The sequence below is a fragment of the Magnolia sinica genome, chromosome 5 (genome assembly GCF_029962835.1).
Source record: "Magnolia sinica isolate HGM2019 chromosome 5, MsV1, whole genome shotgun sequence".
NCBI lineage: Eukaryota > Viridiplantae > Streptophyta > Magnoliopsida > Magnoliales > Magnoliaceae > Magnolia > Magnolia sinica.
In genome coordinates, this window is record NC_080577.1 from 4,731,481 (window position 1) to 4,750,739 (window position 19,259).

The window sequence follows — 19,259 nt, forward strand, 5'->3', positions numbered from 1 at the left end:
TAAGGGCCTGCAAATTGTACAGTAAGTCCATTTTACTCCTACCAGGGCTTTTGCAGGACCTCAACCAAAGGGCTCTGATCACCCAGTCCTTTTGATTTTGGGGCCATGAGTAATCCTCTGCAGACCCCACCCATCCAATGGTCTTTACCAGGAACTCACACTGGAATCAGGTATAGAGAACTCGTACCAGATCATTACTCTGAACCTAGAAATTAATTCATTTTCTCTAAGGTAAGCGTATAATAATGAACTCTCATATGCCCATACACTTGTATGAAGCATACCATCAAGGCATCTAAATGCCAACACATGTCCCAAGGTGGTCCAACATTCTTCAATTTTTTTTCATGTTTAGGTGGTCATGCCTAGCTCTATGGAAGGCCTTTTTAGGGCATGGCAAGCTGGTATGCCAGTGGGAAGCATTAGGTGAAGTGGAGAATCACTTTGCTTGCCGCCTTGCGGACCATTTGGGGGGAGCGGAACAACCACTGTTTAAGGAATTTCGGGTGTCCCCCATCGGCAGCAGTCTCTAAGGTGATCTCCCTTTTTAGGGACTGGGATCCTCATTAGTATGTATTTCCTGTTTTTCTGCTTTCTTTTGTGTTGTATTCTTTGCCTTCAGGCCTCTTCTTAATATAATTCTTTGCCTTTCTGAAAAAAAAAAAAAAAAAACATCTACCAAGGGGGTAGACAGGCACAACTTCCCAGCCATCAATAAGGTGGGGGTCCCACCACCGAGATGCTTTTGCCCAAAAAAAAAAAAGGCCGGTCCAATCAGCAGGTCAATGGTAGAAATGGGTGGATTAGTTAGTGAAATTTCTGTCCTTCCTCATTTCATACCTTACAACATTTTTATATGGCCAAGATTGTCTGAGTCATTGTGACTTTTGGTCCATTATCCATTTATGGAGCCTAATAATGAAAGAACAATTAAAAGTTCGCATGATGTGGTCGCATTTGGCCCTGCAACAAAACCTTGGTCAGCATGCATGACTTCCCAAGCCAACTTAGTATACTTAATGTTTGGGTCATACTTCAATAACCCAATAACTCGACTCGATGTCTAGCAAGGTTGGTTGACTCAAAGACTAGGTCCAGTCTTTTAAATGACTCGACTGGTATTTTACAATAAAAATTAAAATATTAGGGGATATTAGCAAATATCTATGACACAAAATGGCAAAAGCTGGCAACAAAATTCATGTTTGGTCAACCGATTAAGTATATTGCTCTTTTGGGAGATGTCTAGTGCTCGAATCTCCTCACCCGAGTCAGTGCAAGTCAAGTCGCATTGACTTGACTGAGTTTACAAACCAACTCGACAGTCGAGTGCTGCATGAATCTTGTTCTGCCATTCCACTCTATCAAGGGCCAGACATATGCTCTAAGCACGAGTTTGAGTTTGATTTTCATTTTAACATGCATAAATCTTGTTCTGCCATTCCACTCTATCAAGGGCTAGACATACGCTCTAAGTCCGAGTTTGATTTTCATCTTAACATGGAAGAATTATAATTCCACATCAAAACCATGAAAAGTTGGATTTCTCATTTCTGATTCTAGAGATTCTAGTATCATATACATAGCATCCATCATAGGGTGTGAAAGATCCCCAGCTACAAATACCATGACATTGTTTCTTACTTCAATCCAACTATAACCAGGCACCTTCTTCACACCCTTTGCAGACATTGCCTTCCTCACCCTCTCAGCTTCTTTCCACTGCCCACTAGCACAATACAAGTTAGATAACAGAACATAGCCCATCTCCTTCAATGGCTCCATAGCCATCAGATCCTCCCCCACCTTCTTCCCAAGCCTTACATCCCCATGAACACTGCATGCCCCAAGCAATGTCTCGTAGTAATTAGTGTTCACACCAAGCATTGCCGAACTATCCTCGACAAGCTTACTAGCTTCTTCCAAGTACCCACCTCGGCCGAGCATATCAATCATGCAAGCCACATGGTCCACCTCATGTGCAAGTCCATAGACCGATTCCATTGATTCGAAGAGCACCCGGCCTTGCTCGACTAACCCTGAATGGCTACACACTGTCAACAAGCCAATGAAAGTCACCTTATCCGGTTCCACACCTGATGCCACCATGTCTTCGAACAGCCTTAATGCTTCATGGGCTCGCCCATGTAGCCCGAATCCGAATAGCATGGCATTCCAAGAGACCAAATCCTTGCGTAGAATGTCTCCAAAGGCTCGGTTACATCCTTCCATGTCTCCACACTTGGCATACATGTTAATCAACCCATTGCCCACATACATGTAAGAATGAAGACCAAAGCGAATTACACAACCATGGACCATTTTACCATGTCCCAAGACTGCTAAGTTAGCACAAGCATGAAGGATGGCACCGAATGTATAATCATCAGGTTGGAGAAGGCTCCTTCTCATGTTAACGAAGAAGCTAAGGGCCAGCTCTCCGTGCCCATTTCTCGCATACCCTCCAATCATCGCAGTCCAAGAAATCACATTGTTCTCAGTTGCGTGCTGAAATGCGGCAAGAGCTGCTTGAACATCTCCATTTTTCATGTGGGCATCTATCATGGCATTCCATGACACTTGGGTTTTAATCTTGATCAAATTAAAGATCTTAACAGCATCCTCGTGACAGCCTAGTTTAGCGTAGAAGCTCAGAATCGAGTTATTAACCTCCGCTGCTGAGCTCCAACCACTTTTAACAATGCACGCATGGATCACACGCCCATAGGAAAATTCAGATGACTCAGCGTATGCATTCATGAGTCCGGCAAATGTCCACAAATCCCCTCCACAACCGCCTATTTGCATCAATTTGAACAAATGCATGCACGAATCGATTTCTCCATGTTGACTATAGCCTGTCATCAATATATTGCGTGCGACTTGATTTTGAACGGGCATTTGATCAAACACTCGATGTGCATTCTCAAACTGCCCCCTTTTCACGTAAGAGTACATGAGAGAGCACCATGAAACTTCATTTCGTGTGCCCATCTCATTGAACACTCTATAAGCATCGGAAGGAGATGAACACTTTCCATACATATCTATAAGTGAATTGCAAACGGGCAAAAAACATTGAAATCCAAAACTGACAACGAGCGCATGGAATTTCCGTCCACGGCTAAGACTGCCAGCATCAGCTGACACGTGCAAGGCTGCGGTGAAAGAGAAAGCATCAGGATTCATGCCTGCAATTCTCATGTCAGAAAACACAGACAGGGCTTCTTGAGAAAGACCCAGTCGAGAGTAGCTTGTAAGCATTGCGTTCCAAGTGATTATATCTCTCTGAGGCATTTCGTCGAACAGTCTCCTCGCTGTGGCGATCATGCCTGATTGTGCAAGAGAGACAATATTCGATGTAGTGCGAAACAAATCTGGGTGCGGCATTTCGTTGAACATCTGCTTTGCTTTGAATTCAAGAGGCTCCACCATGCATTTTAGCAGCTGCAGCTAAGTCAGATTTTGGAACTGGTTTTGATTACTTTGACCGAGAGATATCAATTCGGGGATCGGTGAGATGGATGGAAAACTATCCGCTGTCGCGCCGTCTCCTTCGTACAGCATGGCGCTGCAATCCAGACCGTTCATCTGGTAGATCACGCTGTGCATGAACCACTAGTTCAGTTTCTAGGGTTTTGAAAGAGCGATGGAGGGGAGAAGAAGCAGTTGGGAGGAACAACTAAAGCAAGGGAAATGAAGTAGAGCTGCCGTTTCGTAATTGGCGCTGCGTACTCGACCAGGATGGTAAGTAAGCTTATCTAAGAGAAACTTACCACTGTGGACCCACCTTTTATCCAGCGTCTTCTGTGAATATACAAAACTTACCTTCCCAACTTAGACCTTTCACGTACGGACAGAGCATTTGAGGACAAAAATGCTACGAAACCTATATCTATAATCCGTAGCCATAGGTCTAAAGAAAGTGAGGCAAAACCTAGGTCAAGCCCAACCTGATTTCCTAATACATGATCCACAGGCCTTTTTCGCAAACCTGACCCCAATGCCACCTCTAACCATTGGGAGTCACGAAATTAACTTGATTTGTCACCACCACTTAACCTTTTCTTCCAACCATACAGTAGAAGAGGCTGATCTTGGCTCGATCTTTTGTTAGTATCCTCTTTCTCCGGTTGGGATGGATGTGCACACACGAACACTTCATCTTTTATTGGTGTATGTTTTTGTGTGTGTGTGTGTATTCTCAATTTTATTTAAAATATCCTTTTTTGTCTTTTCCATCTTTCAAGTTGTTATATGTTAGATGAACCACTCGTGCTAAGAAAAAAATGTCCGGAAGTTAGAAATATGTAACATAGATGTTATTCAATTGTATTTGTGGGTCCACCCATCAAACCTGTGGATCAAGTGAGTTCTGTGATGCCTCAGAAACCAGATCGATACAATAATCAGGTATAACCCACACGTGTACTAGTTACTTTTCTGGAAAAGTTCAAAAAGTTATCCTCGTTCCACTAGCACACATGTGCAGGTCACGTACTTTTGCCAAAATGTGCCACAGTCGTGAGATCCATGCAGATGCATGTCTGGGCCTAATAGTCAAACCGATTGAATTGGATTCAGACCCTGACCATTATTTCAACCATCAGATGTTTCGGTACACATGGCCCCACTTGACGAATGGCGAGTACATGTGCCTCAATTTTCGGGGCATTTTTATATTCTGCACCAGATGTATAGCAAGCTGCTTCTGTCTGATGTAGAGCAAGTCGGGACAGTTTCATGGCTAAGATGGATCAAAAAAGGCTCGATCAATGACAGAAGTAATCCAGACCATTAGATTTTGAATTGGTCGTGTCTCATAATCCGAGACGAGTTATCAGGCGTAAAATATATAATTTTTGGAGTTACATTGAGTTGCCCAAGCCAGATTTGCAAAATATCTTAACCGACGGTCATTTCCCTATTTTAATTACATTTTTACTATAAATAATAAGTTTTAGTTTAATTATAACCCTTCATCCGTTGAAGTTTAGGAGAACAACTTGGTGAAGCCAAACATTCCGTCATTGTAGAATTTATTTTCTATTTTACTTATTTTCTTTATAGTGGATTCAAAAAGTTTAAGGAGCCGAGAAGGTGCTCGACCTCACAACCTCCTCTGCGTTATTATCTTACACATGTGGCATATGTTTTCACGTGTAAAGTCCAACACTTCATCTACAGCTAGGCTATGTCTATATTCACATACGAGGGAACTAACCTATTTTCTTGGGAGGCCCCATCCACTGCAAAGCTTCCTAGGTTAAGCTTAACGGACAAGATGATGTTGTTGAAAATCAGTGGTTTTAAAAAAAATTTAAAAAAATTAAAATTTCAAAATTTCAAGAATTTTCCACCAAAACGCCTTTTAAAAATTTTGAATTAAAAAGTGTGGTGTGATAGCTTTGTCCTATATCGAAAATGCAAAGAATAGTTGTGTGGTTTATACGAGATGTTGTGAAGAGTATTCTTACTTGGAGTTTTTTGAGGAGGTAATACTCGAGCGTGCGCACTCGAATTTGGGCACGGGAATAGGTAGTGTGGCTGTAGTGGCACTAGATGACGCATTTTGCACTTCGCACGTGCGCTCCCTCACGCAAGACGGTGCGATAGGTCTGATCAATGCTTGTGTGCAGTGGGGTCTGAAATGGTCTGAGTTTTATAAAAGACTAAGAAGGGTCGGATCATAAATCCGAAACATTCAGCAGTTTCTGAAAACGGCTCTCTGCCTTGAAAGTCAAGCAGTCCGAAAACGGACGGACGATGATGATCCAACGGTCAGATGCTTTCATTTGACGACCAAAAACGGCTGGAGTTAATGATTAACGGTCAGAAACGTAATCCAAACGTTATGAACCATTGATAGCCGTCTAGCAACGGTTCACTACCTGATGCCTATATAAATTAGACCATTCCAGTCTAATTTCATTATCTTAACACACCATCTCTCCCATCAAATCAGATACGATCCATATCTCTATTATACAATACTTTAAACATTTCTACCGTCTGAGTCTGCCAGGAGAGATCTGCTGCTTTAAAACTGTTCCATAGTGGACCTATCGTGGTTGTTGCGCGCTGGATCTAGATAAGGCTTGTCTTATCCTGGAAGCAATTCACCTATAACCCATCAGAAGTTGATAAGGGGACGAATCACGCTTTAAGGACAACGTATTTTATACATAATTCAGCCTAGTGAAATAATTTTTCAAATTTTTTTATTTTTTATTTTCAGTGTATCCAAACATCAATTACTAACAGATGTGTAGGGCCACTGTGATGTGTGATGTGTGAATGACATACAAGCAACCCAACTTTGTTCTCTCATGCTCGCCATGACATCCAAAATCTGTTAACCACTCATCCTCATGATCTCCCCAAAACCTTTGGACGGTTAACATTTTATCTACAGCAAATTCAAATTTCAAATACATGTTAAATTTGTATTTGTTCAAAATTCTATTGTAATTTATTTTCTATAAAATACAAAATATATTTTAAATTTATTTACCTTCAAAATTCTGTTATAATCCATCCAAAACTCAGGTGGGCCATGTAACAGGGACGGGTTTAGGATGATCATATGCACAAATCCATCAAGAAGATAAGCATGATATCTAAAAAATTAAGATATTCTAAAAGTCATGTGGGCCGCACCATGTGATTTAGAGGTTCTAGGCATGATTGTACATGGTCTCACCCGCCATGATTTGTATCAGCCTGAGTTTGAAATCCAAGGAGACTAATGGGCGCACATGATGATGGATAGATTGGATGTAGCCATACATCATGGTAGGCCCACACATCACTTAACCTACAATGCTTCATGGAGGATCATTCAGCCTCTGTGGTAGTACAATGCTTCGGGGAGGATCATTCAGCCTCCGCAGTAGCATTCACGGCGAGAAGTTTCCTCCAATACAACCTATTTATTGGCCAATATTCTTTTTAAGCCCACTTATTTTTACATCCCAAGAATAAGTCCCTGTTGGACGAATGACTTTTCATAAGTCAAAAATGCCCCTGCTTTATCGATTTCACTCCATTCAATCCCTTACACTCAGGAACACGTCTGAACTCATCTCTGTCATCCCTATTCCTTCTTTTCACCCACTTTTTTCGATAAATCTCCATAGAATCTCCTTCCTACTATCACGATACGTCTTCCATGTTGCATTCTATTCAAGGCTAAGTGTATTCTTTTTCTAAGAGGACGAGGATGCATTGATAAATGTGAAATCTTGAAGACTTTTCTTTGAAGAACGTGTTTCACATCAACGTAGTCTTATTCTTTTTTCTCGAACATAAATTTCACTGAGTGTAAGGGAGTAAATGGAGTTTGAGGTCAATTACCTAGAAGTTTAAATTCTAGATAAATTCTTAAGAAATTACCTAGAAGTTTGTGGTCAATTTAAAATGGTTAATTTCATGCATTGCTAAGTCAATTTTATGTGGTTATCTAATAAACTTTAAGAAGTTCGCAGTTAATTTCATTTAGTTCCCGGTCAATTTATTGAATTGATCGATCAACTTCATGCACTACTTGGTCAATTTTATGCATTTTACCATCAAATTATAGTGCATTTTTGTAATACAACTGTAATTTTATAGTGAATTTTTTGTAATACAACTGTGAATGTTATATATTGAATACACTTGTTGTTTTTTTTTTTTGAAATTTCGAATTTCTTACTACTATGGTTTAAATTTTCAATAAGACATTTATTTCACGGTCAATTTCATGCATTTCACGGTCAATTCCCTTCATTTAACAGTCAATTCCATGCATTTTATGGCTAATTCTATGCGATTCTCCCTCACTTCATGGTCAATTCAATTCATTTCGTGGTCAATTCTCTTCATTTCACGATCAATTCAATATATTTCACTGTTATTTTCCTTCATTTCATAGTCAATTCCATGCATTTCACGATCGATTCCGATAATTCCCCTTCACTTCATGGTCAATTCAATTCATTTCACGGTCAATCCCCTTCACTTCATGGTCAATTCAATTCATTTCACGGTCAATCTCCTTCACTTCACGGTCAATTCCATGCATTTCATAGTCAATTCTATGCATTTCACGGTTAATTCACTTCGCTTCACTTCTTGGTCATTTCCATTCATTTCACAGTCATTTTCCTTCACCTCACGGTCAATTCAATTCATTTCACGGTCAATTCAATTCATTTCACGGTCAATCTCCTTCACTTCACGGTCAATTCCATGCATTTCACGATCAATTCCCTTCACCTCACGATTAATCCCCTTCATTTCATGGTCAATCCCCTTCACTTCATGATCAATTCCATGCGTTTCACAGTTTATTTCCCCTTCACTTCACGATCAATTCCATTCATTTCACGGTGAATTCCCCTCACTTCATGGTCAATTCTTTTCACTTCTTACGGTCAATTCCGCCGTTTCCCCTTCACTTCATTGTCAATTTAATTCCCTTAGGGCCTGTTTGATTTTCCATGATACAGGTAAATTATGTATCAAGACATTTTGAGCATTGAATTTGTTCATTTATCAGGACATGTCATACCATATAGTGATTTATTTTTTGTAATGGATTGTGGACCATGTGCATATATGGTATGATATACAGTTACAGTGGGGCCTATAAAAAGAAAGCAGGGATTTGAATATACCTGTCGTTCGAGGCTTCTTAAATGGGGGGACCATTTTCGTCTTATCTTAGGCTCACAAAAGTAAAAAAGAATATATGTTCATATTCTCGACTAGATAAAGGGGAAAGAAGAAAGCGGTAAAATGAGAATTTTACTGTTAAGGTGGACAGTCACATAGAGGGAGAAGTAATCAAAAAATGAGATTCTTCAACTAGGATGAAAGAACAGGGAGAGAAAAGAAGAAACTAAGTTATGTGAAGAAGGTATGTTTGGTAAAAGCAGGGGCATTTTTGACATGTGAAAAGCTGTCTATACAGCTGGGGCTTATTATTGGGAACTGAAAATAAGTGGGTTTAAAAAGGTTGGTGGGCCATAAATAGGCTGTACGGTAGGAAATTTCTCCACTCACGGCCTACAATTTGGGACGCGGATTGCGTCCTATCCCCGCCTGTCTCCAGCTGGGAACGCCAGCGGCTTTGAGTGGCCATCGCGATGTATGGGTCTTATCCACAGTGTTCATTCTTTTTTTCCTACCATTTCAGGGGTATAAACCCAAAAATGAGGCAGATCCAAATCTCAAGTGGACCACACCACACAGGAAGCAGCAGTGATAAAGATTCCCACCATTGAAGATTTTCTTGGGCCCACCATGATATTTATTTCTCATCTAACCCATTCATAAAGTTACGTGGACCTTGATGAAAAGAAAACACAAATATCAGCTCCATCCAAACCTTCTGTTGTTCCCAAGGAGTTTTCAACGGTAAGAGTTTAACCACCATTTTGTAGTCCACTTGAGCATTGTATCTTCCTCGTATTTGGGCTTATACCCTGAAATGAAATTGAGCAATCCGCGTCCTGCATTTTGCAGCCACATCTGTTTAAGTTACCTGGAATCAACATAGCTGCAATTTTGAGCCGCAACTATCGACACCGGAAACGGAGTGACCCCACCATGATGTATGTGTTTCATACGTTTCGTCCATATATTTTTCTAGATCATTTTATGGTATGAGAGCAAAAATGAGGTATATCCTAATCTCAGATGGGCCACATTATGGGAAACAATGTCAAATGAACATGGACCGTTAAAAACATTTCGGGGCTATAAAAGTTTTATAACAAGCTGATCTTTGTTTTTTCATTTCATCTAGGTACGTAGGACCTAGGAAATCAAATAAATAGAACAGTGGGCCTTAGGAGTATTTTAATGGTCGATATCTAGTCACTAATGTTTTCCCTAGCCAACCTGAGATTTATATTCCTCACATTTTTTAAACAACTGCTAAAATGATCTTTAAAAAATGGCTGAACAGACCGGATGGAACAAATACATCATGGTGGGACCTACAGAGCACCGACCAACAACCACGGGGCTGGTGGAACGGATTGGCTACCTACCAGCCCGTGGCTGATGGTCGGTGCTCTATGGGCCCATCATGATGTATGTGCTTCATCCATTCCGTTTATCCAGTTTTACAGATTATTTTAGGGTTTGATCCAAAAAATCATAGGAATATAAATCTTAGGTGGACTACACCACAGGATAACAATAGTGATTGGATATCCACCATTAAAATTCTTCTAAGGCCCACCGTACTGTTTATTTGACATCCAGTCTGTTGGTTTGGTCATTGAGACTCATATGAAAGGAAAAAACAAAGATCAGCGTGATCAAAAACTTTTATGGCTCCCAAAAAGTTTTTAATGGTAGCTGTTTCCTGTAACGTCGTCCACTTGAGATTGGGATATAACTCAGTTTTGGTCATACCATAGAATGATCTAAAAAAATAGATGGACGGCATGAATGAAACACATACATCCATTCAACACTGTAGCCAATCCGTTTCCGTGGCAGGGGGAGTAGCCAATCCGTTCCCATCGACACCCAGTTCTAAGGAAAAAAGTATCCGGTAGCATTTAATCTATTTACCCAACGATTGCAATTTGATTCAACAGTGCATCGGGACGCACTCAAAGTCGACCATGACTCTACGTTCTCACGCAAAAACGAAAGCGACACGCCGGATCGAAAAACATCTCTTTTATACAAAATCACACACCTTAGCATATATTACATGTAAGATCATGCAACCGAAGCCTAGTCCATGCAATGTAAAGATAGGAACTGAAATAGCGCATGCTAGACACAGCCCTCGGCTGGCAACTTGCACATGCTCGAAACGCCTGCCCTCCAACCTACACTCCAAGTCCCCTTGTCCCGCTTCGGTGTGGCTCCGCTCGTGCTTGCGGCCGTCCTCATCCTCTCGATCAAGGCCTGCGTATTGCTCTGCTCCGACAATATCTCCGCCAATTGATCGGTATTGATCACCAACTTCACTTTCCAGACGCCGTTCCCAGGCGAAGGTAAGACCTCAAGAGCGGGCCCCACTGTCAAGTTCGTCAGTAGATCAGACGCCGTCCCAGAAGACAACCTTGATGATCCGGTCAGCGTTTCGGACCCCGCATCGGATTCCTCCATAACTTCCGCATTTGATCCAATCCGCATCATATCCACCGGAAGGAGATAGTATAATCTGCCGTTGAGAAGTTGATCGTGGCCGGATAATGGCGTCGACACGTTGCCTTGCCGGAAAATTCCATATCCGGGGAAGTCGATCACGACGGTCCGAACTTGGATGGGCCCTTCCAACTCTATGATCCCGCCAGAGTCCGTCATGATCCGTACAACATCGCCACCCACATCTCCGGCCATGCAATTCCCCATCTCATAATCTTCTTCTGAGCAGAGGCGTTCCTTGGTAATTGCTATTTAAGATTACTTAAGAGCAGAGGAATATAAGTAGTTCATAGTACAAGGGAGAAGAAGACAAAAGATTGGTGACTTTTTCCTCCCATCCTTTTGAATTTTTGAACCGTGGCCATATGGCAATTTGGACCGTTGCAATTCAAACCGTTGGGATCTTCTGGTTTTTTAATTTTCAATCGACCCCGACACAGAGCGAGCATCTTGTAAGGAATCGAGGGGATAGAAGACACGGAGTGCTATAAAATAGAGGTAGTTGAGTTATTTGATACTCTAGCTGCGTATGATGCTTGATCTTCTAAATGGTACACGTGGCATACATTAAGCCAGATTAGACCGGGTAAACCGTGGAACTTACAAATAAATGGTTGCACCAATCCTAACCTTTGATTCCTGGACACTTGTTGGATTAAATAAGACTATTATATAATTTTTCATATTTAGCCGTCCAACAAATGTCCACAAATCTTATATTAAGAGAATAAAATAAGCTTACGTTTTCAGTTTGTACCACATCTAAACTTGTATACATAAAATAGACGGTTTAAATTTAATTACTTCAATGCCATATATGCAATCTCAAAGTAATTTATAAGTACCTGCATATCATCCGTCACACTCTGCAAGAGTATCAACGCGTTTCAAGTAGAAAAAGGGTACCGGCGAAACGGGAAATTGTCCAGGCCCGGAAATTCGTAATTGCTAGGCCTACACCTAGTTGAGAGGATTCGATGCTACTTCACAAATGGCAGGACCAGTTCAAAATCCAAGCCCGGGTAGAGCGGTCCAGCCCAATTCTAGGGTTATCCGAGTTCAGTGAGTTCTATGCTACTTCACAAATAGCGAATTAAAAAAGGTGCATTGGAATGAGTAGCACATGGCTTCCATAATCCACTAATGGATTCTGAGAATTGGAGGTTTGCTCGCTCCGGAAGATGAGTATGATACATCAGTCTATCCATGATTCAATCAGGACGGTTCATCTAGTGAGGTGTACCATTTATCTTCTGCAGTTCAAAAACTACACCTATCGAACAGTCGTGCCCGTCACATTGTAGTACATTGCTTTACAGAATGCCGACCGTTGATGGTTTCTGTTTTCTACTTTTCACTTTGAAGGACACTGATCGGATGGCTAGGATCACTTATTGAAGTGTTTTCATAATCGTTTGACATCCATCACATCACAAGGCACTTACATGGATTGCCACCTCTACATAGCTGTACATGAGTCGAGTTAGCTCGGTCAGCTCGCTCCACTCAACTTGCATGGGCTCAAAATTGAATTCGGATTGAGCCGCGCTGAATTTTGAAGGTTGAAATTTTTTTGACCTAAGTTGAAATTACTCAATGAAGCATTGTTTCAGTGTGTATATTCTTCGCTGGATCAAGTAATTGTAAGAAAAGGTAGTATGCGCTCTACCTCACGAGTTCGTCCCATGAGGTTGAGTTGTGTGGGCCCCACCGTGATGTGTTTCGAACATCTAACCTATCAGTCAGATGCATCATTCCATCATGGGCCTAGGTCTCAAAAATTAAGTCAATTTGTGACTTGTATGGGCCACACTACATACAGAATTGGGGAGGGGCCGTGCATCATTAAAACATTCATAATCAGTTTTTTGGACCCACAAAGATGTGGTTTGCAAATCCAGCCCATCCGTTATGTGTGTCCCACTTTCATGAGGGTCCAGACCAAGTTTCAGCAGAATTAAAAACTCAGGTGGGCCTCACCTAGTGCTTTTATATGTTTTAACAGTGTTTCACATGATTTTAGATGGTATGGCCCACTTGAGTTCCATATATGACTGATTTTTGGGATATCCCATAATTTAGAGGGTACCCATCAAATGCACGGTGTTGATGGTCAACACGCATCATGGTGGGGCCTATATAACTTAACCTCACGGGAGCTAATCGCGAGGTCGAGCGCGTAGTAGTACTGTGCGCTCGACCTCACAAGACCGTCCCATGAGGTCGAGTTGTGTAGGCCCATCGTGATGCGTTTCGAACATCTATCCCATCAGTCAGATGCACCATTCCATCTTGGGCTTAGGTCTCAAAAATCAAGTCAATCCGTGACTTGTGTGGGCCACATCACATACAGAAGTGGGGAGGGGCAATGCACCATTAAAACATTCATAATCATTTTTTGGGCCCACCGAGATGTGGTTTGCAAATCCAGCTCATCCCTTATGTGTGTCCCATTGGATGAGGGTTCAGACAAAGTTTCAGCAGCGTTCAAAACTCAGGTGAGCCCCATCAAGTGCTTTTTATGTTTTTGGCATGTCTTCACATGATTTTAGATGGTATGGCCCACCTTAGTTCCGTATACGGCTGATTTTTGGGATATCCCATAATTTAGAGGAGACCCATCAAATGCACGGTGTTGATGGTCGACACGCATCACGGTGGGGCCCACACAGCTTGACCTCACGAGAGCTTATCGTGAGGTCGAGCGCATAGTACCTTTTCCCTATATATATATATATATATATATATATATATATATATATATATATATATATATATATGCTTGCCATGCGTTTGGTAAAATACATGTAAAGTATTTTTACGTGTATAGATCTATTCTATGCTTGAGAAAATGCATGCGGTGAGAAATTATAGATATATTCTGTGTTTGGGAAAATGTCGCCTTAGCTTGAAGTCTGCTCGAACTGGCCTGAGTCGTTGGCCGAACCGAGCTTGCCAAGCTGGCGAGTTGAGGTTAGCCACTGGTCGAGCTAAGTCTAGCTGTGCCTGATGAGTGAACGGCCCTGATATTGGCATCAGGTCAACTGCACAGTGGGGTTCACGTGCATCTGAAATCCCTCACGGGTTCGTTTACATGTGCCGCCTTAATCTCGTGTGGGCCAGCGAACCTCTATGAACCGTTGTAATATAGCGGGCACGCAAGCGATTTCATAAAACCCAAAGCACTGAGTGGAGGGCCCACCAAGGCATCCACTCCCTCCATCAGTTTCACCGGACCCTGTTAGGGTGTGCACTTAAAAATGGGTCAGACGCAAAACTCAGGTGAGCCATACCATAAGAAACCTTGGGAGATTGAAATGCCTACCATTGAAACTTTCCTGGCCCCCACCATGATGCATGTATGCCATCCAACCCGTCCATAAGGTGCTTACCAACAGGATGAAGGGAAAACACTTATGGCATGATAAAAAACTCTTATGGGCCCTACAAGGTTATTGTCGCGCGTTCAATCACCACCATTTCCCGTGTAAACTACTTTAGTTTTGCATTACCTCATTTTTAGACTCCTATGCTAACATATGCTAACATGAGCCAGCGAAACTGATATGAAGGAGAGAGTGGATGTCAAAGGGATATTGTGGTGGGCCCAGTGAGCTCTGGATACAGGAACTTGGTGGCACATGTATCACGGGAAGATTGCTTCCAGCAGTGGCTGAGAGGGAGACTTTGGAGGGTTTTGGCCAGCATCAGCTACACCGTGTCCTGTGATGGGGACGCTAATTGCGGGCGCGGATTTGGTGAGTCCGGGGATTGCGAATTCAGGATCTCACTATGCTTAGCGTACGGAGTAAACTCTGTGAGGTTCACCATGATTTTTGTATTTTATCCGCACCGTCCATCCATTTTAAAATATAATTTTAGGGCTTGAGCCCAAAAACGAAGCATATATAATGTTTAAATGGACCACACCACAGGAAACAGTTGAATTAAACATCTACCATTGAAAAAATCTTGGGGCCCAGAAGTTTTGGATGAAGATTATATTTGTGTTTTCCCTTCATCCATGTCTGTATGATCTTATGAACAGGTTGGATGACAAATAAACATCACTGTGGGGCCTAGAAAGGTTTCAATGGTGGAAATCATTATCCCCACTGTTTCCTGTGGTATGATCCACTTGATCTTTGGAACCCCTTAAATTAGAAGAAAAAACAGATGGACAGTGTGGATAGACCACATACATTTAAGGTGGGCCCAACTGAGTTTACTCAGTATAATAAGATTTAACAGCTTAGTGGGTGAGTCGCTGACCCTGGGCCCACCCGGATGTACGCTGTATATCCACACTGTTCATCTGTTTTGCCATATCATTTTCGGGCATGATCTCAAAACTAAAGAAAATATAAATCTCAAGTGGACCACACCACAGAAAACAGTAGTCATTCAATGTCCATCATTAAAAATTTCCCAGGATCCACCTTAATGTTTATTTACCATCTAAGCATGTTGGTTAATTTACATAGGCTTGGACGAAGGGAAAACACAAATATCAATGTATCCAAAACTTTCATGGCTCACAAAAAGTCTCTAATGGTCAATCACTACTTTTTCCCGCAGCGTGATCTACCTTAGATTCGGATCTACTTCACTTTTGAGTCCATGCACTAATTAACATCTTGGTGGGCCACATTCAGGGACTCATCATGGAGTAGGTTGTTACCCCTACTCACCTCCTAGCGGTTTGGTACTGAGCTGAGTAAACTCTGTGGGATCACCATGATGCATGTGTCGCTGTTCATCGGTTTTCCAGCTCACTATATGGCATGGGCTCATAAGTGAAGCATATCCAAAGCTCCAGTGGATCCCAGAACAGTACATATCCAAATCTAGCAGACGTTGGTTTTGTAAAATCAGGAAGGGTTGTGAGTTTCGCTGACATGGATGGAACCAGCTCATGTGGAGATCCACCCTGTCCATCAGATGGCCACCCATTCTTTGGACTGGGGAAGAAAAATCAGGTGGGCCATACCACAGGGAACATTTGAAGTGGGAAATCGTCCAATTTATGTGTAGAGTCCACCATAGTGTATACATACCATCTAATACATTCACCTGACGTGGCCCAACGGGCGAATAAATACCCTGGAAATCAGGACATTCCAACGGCCAGGTTGGCTGCATCAGGTGAATTTAAAGGTTCTAGGTGAGATTTTCTACACAGTTGCTTCACACCAAAGTCTTCGACCGTACCGATTTTCAGGATCATAGCATTTAGCTAGGTAGGTTTTTTTGCACACCGTTTAATTTACATAGGTTAATGGGATTTGCACTTGTTTGTTTGTTTATGAGGGACGCCGTTTAGCTACTGATGCTGCCAGTAGCCAGCGGCTATTGGTTGGTGGTCTGTGGGCCCACCATGATGTATGTGTTTTATTCATGTAGTCCATCCATTTCTTTCGGATCATTTTAGGGCTTCAGCCCAGAATGTGTCAGATCTAAATCTCAGGTGGACCATGCCACGTGAAAATAGTAGCGATTGAATGCCCACCATTAAAAACCTCATAGGCCCATATAATGTTTATTTGACATCCAACCTGTTGATTAGGTTATACGGACCTCGATGAAGGGAAACTTTCGTGGCCCTAAGAAGTTTTTAATGGTGGGAGTTCAATCAGCATTGCTTCTTGTTATGTGGTCCATTTGAGATTCAGATCTACTTCATTTTTGGGCTCACACCATAAAATGATTTGTAAAAATGGATGGACAGCGTGGATGAAACACATAAATCACATGGTGGGAGCCATAGAGCACCGACCAGTAGTCACTTAGCTACTGGCAGCGTTACTAGTCAATCCACGTCTATGAGCTTAAAATAACGTCTGGGTGGGATCCAAACCATTCAGCAGGTGAGGCCCACCATGGGGAAGGGACAGCCCAAAATCAGGCCGACCCAAAACTCAAGTGGGCCATGCCCTAGGATACAATGGACGAAAGGAACCAAACCTTTAATTTCAAGTGGTGTGGCCCATTTGTGGTTTGGATTGGCTTGATTTTGGGGGGTCTCCCTTTTCTTAGTTTGGCACACCTGTGATTTGAACAACCATACCCTGGCTTGTTAGTTGGAGATCTAGGTTCAGCCCAGACCCGCCAGCCCACCACTCACTAATCGAGCCCAAAAAGCTATACAGTCCCACTTCACCATCTTAAAGTCTCAGCCCAAGTCCAGACCGTCGGCCTAGTTTCATTGCTATGCTGGCCGTCCATCAGTCTCCAACAAACATAGCCTGATCTGCTCGGGCCTGGCCCGTTTAACAATTTGGCCAGCGACTCTAATCTTAATAGATATTAAAATTTAAAGTTCATTTATTAATTTATAATATATATATTTTTAGCAAAATTTTCTTGATAATATCACGAGAAAACCCTCAAAATGTAAAAATCTCCTCCCGAGCCAAGAAATTCCTTATAATAAGGATTCTCACCGATCTAGCTATTGTAATAATCATTTGAGACGAGCTTCCTGTTTGCAATGAATAGGGAATTTCCATGTTATGCATTTAGTTTGTATGTGTTGAAGCCTACAGTCGTTATATCCAAGAAGTTGATACGATAACTGCTGGATGGATCATAGCCAAAATAACTATTGTAAGATCCTAACAATTGTATCTTTAGTCTTTTTCTAATGAATGGATATTATTGGTAGGGGTGAAGCTCAAGTAGGTTGGGTTAGGTTGGATCCTTACTCTTGCTCCGGTGGTGGTAGACTCTAAGGAGTTTCAACACCCGGTCAAGGGTTCGAGTATCTATTGGTGGTGAAATCCCACCATGGTGTAAGTGTGTGGCGGGTGTGCATATGTGTGTAAAAATTAAAAAATTAAAAAATTAAAAAAAAAAGAAGGTTGGGTTAGGTTGAGAGTCAACTCGAGCCTAACCGGACCTCTAGAGGACTGGAACCTATAATCCAACCCAACCTGAAGTGGGTCCTGTTTGTTGGACGCCGATTAGCTACTGACAACTCGAGTAGCTATCTTGCTTGCTGCTCAAGTGATGTCACTAAGTTCTGTGGGCTCTGCCACGATGTATGTGTTGTATCCATGCTGTCTGTCCATTTGATGAAATCATTTTTAGACCATGAACCAAAAACTGAAGCAAATCCAAAGCTCAAGTGGACTCATCATGGATACAGCAGGGACAATGACACCCACACTTGAAACCTTCCTAGGGCCTATCATGATGTTTATTTGAGATCCAACTTGTTCATAAGTTCACAAAGAGATAGACGAAGGGAAAGCACAAGTATTAGCTTGATTGAAGACTTTGGTGACCCTCGATAAGTTTTTAATAGCAGGCGTTTAATCCCATTGTTTTTTGTGGTGGGATCCACTTTAGCTTTAGATCTGCCTCATTCTTTGGCTCATGCCTTAAAATGATCTCTCCAAGTGGTGGACAATGTGGATGCAACACATACATTATAGTGGGGCACATAGAGCTTGGTGAGGTCACTTCAACAAGGGGATAGCAAATTGGCCATTAGCCAATACCCATCCTAGTTTCTTTGGCCAAATACCTTGATGAGGTATTATCATAAAAATTTCCAATGAAACTAGCCGCATCAATCGTGATTAAAAAAAAAGGTATTGATACTATTACTGAAAAGTTCATATACCCTTAAATCACTACTTTCACTAAAAGCTTGAGCATATTTGTTATGTATAGGATTCAAACCATCTGCCTTAATATCATGTTAAATCACCATTTGATCTAAAAGCTTAAGCTATCAAAGGATGGTATATTAATGTATATTAAAGGTCTTAACATTCCAACATTTAGAAAGATCTCTTATATGACTTACATCAGTCCCAAACCTTGAATTTGTAGCTTTCTCAAAGATATAAACTTTTTAATAAAATAGTAAAGGACTTCTTAGACCTAAATACTTTGTCATGACTTAAAAAGTCTTCAACCTGTTACAAATAGGCCCAAGGGGTTGTTTGGTACCCATAGATTTGGGGGGATTTGAGGGGGTTTCAAATTCCCCGATTGTTTGGTAGTGTAGGGGGTCGTTTGGCACTGTGGATTGGAGGGGGTTTCAAATCCCTTTGGTTGTTTGGCAACATAAAGTAATCTAGGGGGTTTCT

The 19,259-nt window shown here is 41.7% G+C and overlaps 2 protein-coding genes across 2 annotated transcripts; both read right to left on the reverse strand.

Moving 5' to 3' along the window:
• Positions 1–1,177: 1,177 nt before the first annotated feature.
• Positions 1,178–3,764, reverse strand: LOC131245201 (pentatricopeptide repeat-containing protein At2g36980, mitochondrial-like). Its single transcript, XM_058244497.1, has one exon. It carries the CDS (start codon positions 3,433–3,435, stop codon positions 1,510–1,512), a length of 1,926 nt encoding a protein of 641 aa, XP_058100480.1. The 5' UTR covers positions 3,436–3,764; the 3' UTR covers positions 1,178–1,509.
• A 7,018-nt stretch (positions 3,765–10,782) lies between these two features.
• LOC131246894 (uncharacterized) lies at positions 10,783–11,367 on the reverse strand. The gene has a single exon (XM_058247361.1). The coding sequence runs from the start codon at positions 11,365–11,367 to the stop codon at positions 10,783–10,785; it is 585 nt and encodes a 194-aa protein (XP_058103344.1).
• Positions 11,368–19,259: the final 7,892 nt, after the last annotated feature.

Coding starts and splice junctions, on each gene's coding strand:
- LOC131245201 (XM_058244497.1), bottom strand. CDS start 3,435: ATGGTGGAGCCTCTTGAATTCAAAGCAAAGCAGATGTTCAACGAAATG.
- LOC131246894 (XM_058247361.1), bottom strand. CDS start 11,367: ATGGGGAATTGCATGGCCGGAGATGTGGGTGGCGATGTTGTACGGATC.